Source organism: Salmo salar, chromosome 13, assembly GCF_965601325.2.
Source record: "Salmo salar chromosome 13, fSalSal1, whole genome shotgun sequence".
Lineage (NCBI taxonomy): Eukaryota > Metazoa > Chordata > Actinopteri > Salmoniformes > Salmonidae > Salmo > Salmo salar.
The window spans coordinates 10821622-10827621 of NC_138303.1; the positions used below are offsets into that span (position 1 = coordinate 10821622).

Here is a 6000-nt window from a genome sequence, read left to right on the forward strand (position 1 = left end):
GAATTTGTTCTTAACTGACTTGCCTAGCTAACTTCTTTTGGCTTGGGGGCGCTATTTTCACGTCCGGATGAAAAGTGTGCCCAAAGTAAACTGCCTGCTACTCAGGCCCTGAAGCAAGGACATGCATATAATTGGTAGATTTGGATAGAAAACAATCTAAAGTTTCTAAAACGGTTTGAATAATGTCTGAGTATAACAGAACTGATTTGACAGGCGAAACCCTGAGCACAATCCATCCAGGGATTTAGTTTTTTTGAGGCCAATCTGTTTCCCATTGGTTTTCTATGGTAAGCCCATTTTAATAGAAATATGTTTGCAGTTCCTATAGCTTCCACTAGATGTCAACAGTCTTTAAAAATTGGTTGATGTTTTTCTTTAGAGAAATGAAGAAGTACGGCTTTTCAGAATGAGGGTCCAGTCTAGGGCTCTCTAATGTTTGATGCGCGCGACCTGGAACGCACTTTCTTTGTTTTCCTCCGGTATTGAACACAGTTTATCCCGTCTTAAATTTTATCGATTATTTATGTTAAATACCTAAAGTTGTATTAGGAAAGTTGTTTGAAATGTTTGGATCAAGATTACAGGTAATTTATAAGATATTTTGGAGTCATGTTGCGTGAGTTGGAACCGTTTTTTTTTTTTATCAAACGAGCCAAATAAATGGACATTTTGGAGATATAACGACGGAATTAATCGAACAAAAGGACCATTTGTGATGTTTATGGGACATATTGGAGTGCCAACAGAAGAAGTTCTTCAAAGGTAAGGCATGAATTAAATCGTTATTTCTGACTTTTGTGTCGCGCCTGGCGGGTTGAAATCTGATTTTCATGTGTTGGTATGCTGGGCGCTGTCCTCAGATTATCGCATGGTTTGCTTCGCCGTAAAGCCTTTTTGAAATCTGACATGGTGGCTAGATTAACAAGAAGTTCAGCTTTAATTTGGTGTATTGCACTTGTGAATGTATGAAAGTTTAATATTTTTTATAAAAAAATATATATATTTGGCGCTCTGCCATTTCACCGGATGATGTCAAATCGATCCTGTTAACGGGATTTGAGCCATAAGAAGTTAACCAACAATGCTTTAAGAAGTTAAGGTTTGTAAGTAAGCATTTCACTGTAATTTCTACACCTTTTATATTCGGTGTATGTGACAAATAAAATTTGATTTTAAGTGTGATAAAACTGATACGATTACGAGAATGACAAGATTGGCACACCCCTAGTTAACACGCTGTTCTGATAGAACAATCTGTTGTCTGCATTTGACCTAAAGAAGAACAATGCTGCTTCCCACTTTGCTTCACAACCTAGTACGGAATCGCTCCGTCCACGACTGCAAGGCCCTGCAGCGGGTGGTGAAGACGGCCCAGTACTGTTTCTTATTGTTGTTTCATTGTCCAGAAGGAACCTGCAAGTAAGCATTTCATTGGATGGTGTATACCATGTGTATCCTGTACATACGACTAATAAAACTTGAAACTATGAGCGAGACGACTGCTACAGTATAACTAATTTACAATAGGCCTACAGGGTGTGAACACTGCATATTAACAAAACATGTGAGTGTGGTGCGAGTGAGCACTCCTGTGTGTGTATGCATGTAGGTCTACAGGTCTGTATGTGTGTGTGTGCACACACACACACACACACCACACACGCACACACGTGTCTCCTAAATGGAGCCCAAATCACCACAGAGAGTCATTAAGTTCAATAAAACATGCATGGATGTTTGAATCAGCATTTGTACTGTAGCACCACACGAATTAGTCTAGCTTAGACAGTGAGGCCCTGCTGGAACAATGGTCACTATTTAGAGGTTCGACTGGTTACTAGACTATTTAGAGGTTGGACTAGGAATCCATAATAATAATAAGCACTTGTTTTTCAGCTAAGGAATCTACATCTGAATGATCCAAACAGTGTAAAGATAAAGCATATCATCTAAAGTGTTCTAGACTCCATTTCTACGTGTTCTGACTGACGACATCATGGATGGGAGTCAGGACAACTCTGACGCGACTAGAACAGACAACAAGCTTTAGTCAGGGATGGATTGTTCCGAGAGGAAAAGATGGGAGGGAACAGTTACTTTATGTTCTGCTCTGGATCAGGTAAACCGATAACACCTGACAGGTTTTCCTATCATCTTTAAAACATCTGAAACGTGTTACCTTACCCCCTCCCCCATAAAGCATGTGGTTGCCAATGGAGCCATAGAGTACAACTACAGCCAGGATATGGACAGACTATGTTCCATGTGAGAGATCACATCATTAGCTTTGTCTCTCTCTGTCTCTGTGTGTGTGTGTCTCTGTGTGTGTGTGTGTGTGTGTGTGTGTGTGTGTGTGTGTGTGTGTGTGTGTGTGTGTGTGTGTGTGTGAGAGTGAGAGTGAGAGAGAGAGCGAGAGAGAAACAGCACTATGCAGATTGGTGTTAAATAGGCTTACACATCTAGTGGGAGAACCTTCCAAAAGGACAACCATTTCTGTAGCACTCCACCAATCTTGCCTTTACGGTAGTGGCCAGACTGAAGCCACTCCTCAGTAAAAGGCACATGACAGCCCGCTTGGAGTTTGCCAAAAGGCACCTAATGACTCTCAGACCATGAGAAACAAGGTTCTCTGGTCTGATGAAACCAAGATTGAACTATTTGGCCTGAATGCCAAGTGTCACATCTGGAGGAAACCTGGCACCATCCCTACAGTGAAGCATGGTGGTGGCAGCATCATGCTGTGGGGATGTTTTTCAGCGGCAGGGCCTGGGAGACTAGTCAGGATTGAGGCAAAGATGAACAGAGCAAAGTACAGAGAGATCCTTGATGAAAACCTGCTCCAGAGCGCTCAGGACCTCAGACTGGGGTGAAGGGAAACGGGAAAACAACCCTAAGCACACAGCCAAAACAACACAGGAGTGGCTTCGGGACAAGTCTCTGAATGTCCTTGAGTGGCACGGATTTGACCCCGATCGAACATCTCTGGAGAGACCTGAAAATAGCTGTGCAGCGACGCTCCCCATCCAACCTGACAGAGCTTGAGAGGATATGCAGAGAAGAATGGGAGAAACTCCCCAAATACAGGTGCCAAGCTTATAGTGTCATACCCAAAAAGCCAAAGGTGCTTCAACAAAGTACTGAGGAAAGGGTCTGAATACTTATGTAAATGTGATTTGTAAAAACCTGTGATAACTTGTGATATTTTTTTTTATACATTTGCAAAAAGTTTGAAAAACCTGTTTTTGCTTTGTTATTATGGGGTATTGTGATGTCATTATGGGGTATTGGGTGTAGATTGCTGAGGAAAAACTACTCATTCCATTTTAGAATACGGCTGTAACATAACAAAATGTCTAAGAAGTCAAGGGGTCTGAATACTTTCTGAATGCACTCTAAGTGATTCATTTACAATATTAATATAATTACAATAATATTGTTAAATGGGACAATCAGTAACAACAATAATGAAGGATAAAAATAACTATACAATGGACAATAATCTTACCGCACACACTCAGGGGTCTGATTACTTTCCGAATGCACTGTAATTCCAAAGTACACTCTGGCGAAATGTACATTGTTTGGTTAATAAAGCAATTTGAATTGAGAGAGAGAGTGTCCAGAGCTTAATAAGAGTTAATTCAACAAGTGGAGAAAGATCCTAAACTACATTCAGATGTCACCTACATACATACATAATGTTGCATAAAGTAATCAATTGAGATCCGATCACACTAAAGAAAGCAATGGAAGGGAAATTAACCCTATGTAGCTACAAGTGATGCCAGGACAACCTCTCCCTCAACGTGAGCAAGACAAAGGAGCTGATCGTGGACTACAGGAAAAGGGGGGCCGAACACACCCCCATTCACATCGGTTGGGCTGTAGTGGAGTGGGTCGAGAGCTTTAAGTTCATTGGTGTCCACATTACTAACAAACTATCATGGTCCAAACACACCAAGACAGTCTTGAAGCTGGCACGAGAATGCCTATTCCCCCTCAGGAAACTAAAAAGATTTGGCATGGATCCCTAGATCCTCAAAAAGTTCTATAGCTGCACCATCGAGAGCATCTTGCCCGGTTGCATCACCGCCTGGTATGGCAACTGCTCGGCTACAGAGGGTAGTGCATAGGGCCAAGTACATCCCTGGGGCCAAGCTTCCTGCCATCCAGGACCTCTATACCAGGCTGTGTCAGAGGAAGACTCAAAGAATTGTCAGACTCCAGCCACCCTAGTCATAGACTGTTCTCTCTGCTACTGCACAGCAAGCGGTACCGGAGCACCATGTCTAGGTCCAAAAGGCTTAACAGCTTTCACCCCCAACCACAAGACTGCTGAACAGCTAATCAAATAGCTACCTGGACTATTTGCAGTGAATCCCCCCCTACACACACATTTTTTTTGTCACTTTACCCTACCTACATGTACATATTACCTCAATTACTTCGACTAACCTGTACCCCCGCACTTTGACTCGGTACCCCCTGTATGGCCTCGTTATTTTATTGCGTTACTTTTTAAAACTTTAGTAATTATTTTCTTAAAACTGCATTGTTGGTTAAGCATTTCACAGTAAGTTCTACACCTGTTTTATTCGGCGCATGTGACAAATAAAATGTGATTCAATTTGAAGCGATGTCTAACTACAATTGTACCACTGTTACGAAACAGCAAACAAAAGCATTTTCTTCCTCTAGATGTTGGTGCAATTGTTACTCCTTTTTTTTTGGTTACTGGGGAAATAGCAAGCTTTCTACTGTAAAATGACTTACCAAGTAGTAGTAGTTTCACTTCCCTGGACGCTTTGTCTCGGTCTTCTCGTAGGTTCCTATCAATCATTTTACTCCTTTCCATCGCTGCTTTATCCTCTTGGCTGATCGTACAACCCATTTTCAATCTCTTAGTTTGCTACTTGCGGCTTCTTCAATATCTGGTTTGAATGGCAGCTACCGCTCAGAAATAGTTGGGGGGGGAAATAGAAAACGTTCGGGTGATTTGGCGATTAGTTTCGCCCAGTCAGAGCCAGAAACAGAGCCAGAAAAAGGCGTTGGCACTCCACCAGTCTCGACCACTATTGCTGCTATCTATCCCACATGGGAAAGAAACAGAGATGCTGACAAACTCACGCCACCAAACAAGTGTGGTTTAGCGCTGAAAGAACTACGGATGCTGCCGAACTAGTAGAAACTGCGTTTTCTGAACGTAAAAGTCGATCCCTGCGACCTACAGGCTAGCTTAGGAAGAAAGTAGCTACACCAAAAAAAAAATGGCTTTCCTATTACAAATGTTAACGTAGTAAAAAAATTAACTGGTGAGTAGCTCCCTCGTCCCGAATTCTTTCAAAACTACTGGCTCTCTAGCTCGTAATACCACTCAAAGCTACTGCGTAATTGATTCATACAAAATATCTACCTACAAATGTCAAGTCTCCTTGATTTTTGCCAATGTTGTCGCATATGGCGAGCGTGTACGCATCTGCCAGCTGCGCTCACGTACGTCACAACAGGCTAAAAAGACAATCTATATTTGGGGGATGGATGGACAAGGATGTGCCTCTCCGACACTAAAATAATATCGGCCTACACATTACTCTGGTCTCAGTAGTAGATGCTCACTAGATGTTAATGCTCACCCTTTGACTATGATTGTTGCAGCAATCCAAAAGCCTCTATTTGAGGAAATACAATACATCATTTCTTTTTTTTGGGGGGGGGGGGGGGTCGGTCAGAGGAACTTTTTTCTTTGGTATGAGCTCCCCCAGTGGAAATCTATCGTCATTACAGGCAGCTCAGATTTATGAGGGCACATCTGCATCCAGTCAAGACCTGATGAGACAGACATCGTCACATGTAAGTTTTATTGACAATTGCCTAATTTAATTGGCAAATTAGATCAACATAGCCTATTGATTATAAAAGACAGCCACAGGATTTTAGAAGATGGGTATGTAATTTGATATGAGCAAAATGTCCTCTCTCCTAAAAAAGAAGGATGTTGAA

The 6000-nt window shown here is 41.9% G+C and overlaps 1 protein-coding gene across 1 annotated transcript in view; it reads right to left on the minus strand.

Annotated features, from left to right (window-relative positions):
* Positions 1–5631, minus strand: part of gnai3 (guanine nucleotide binding protein (G protein), alpha inhibiting activity polypeptide 3) — a 73146-nt gene extending 67515 nt beyond the window's left edge. Inside the window, exon 1 of the mRNA XM_045692881.2 lies at positions 4774–5631. Coding sequence (XP_045548837.1) covers positions 4774–4891 — 118 coding nt within the window. The 5' untranslated portion in view covers positions 4892–5631. The remainder of the gene's footprint in view (positions 1–4773) is intronic.
* Between the last annotated feature and the right edge of the window lie 369 nt (positions 5632–6000).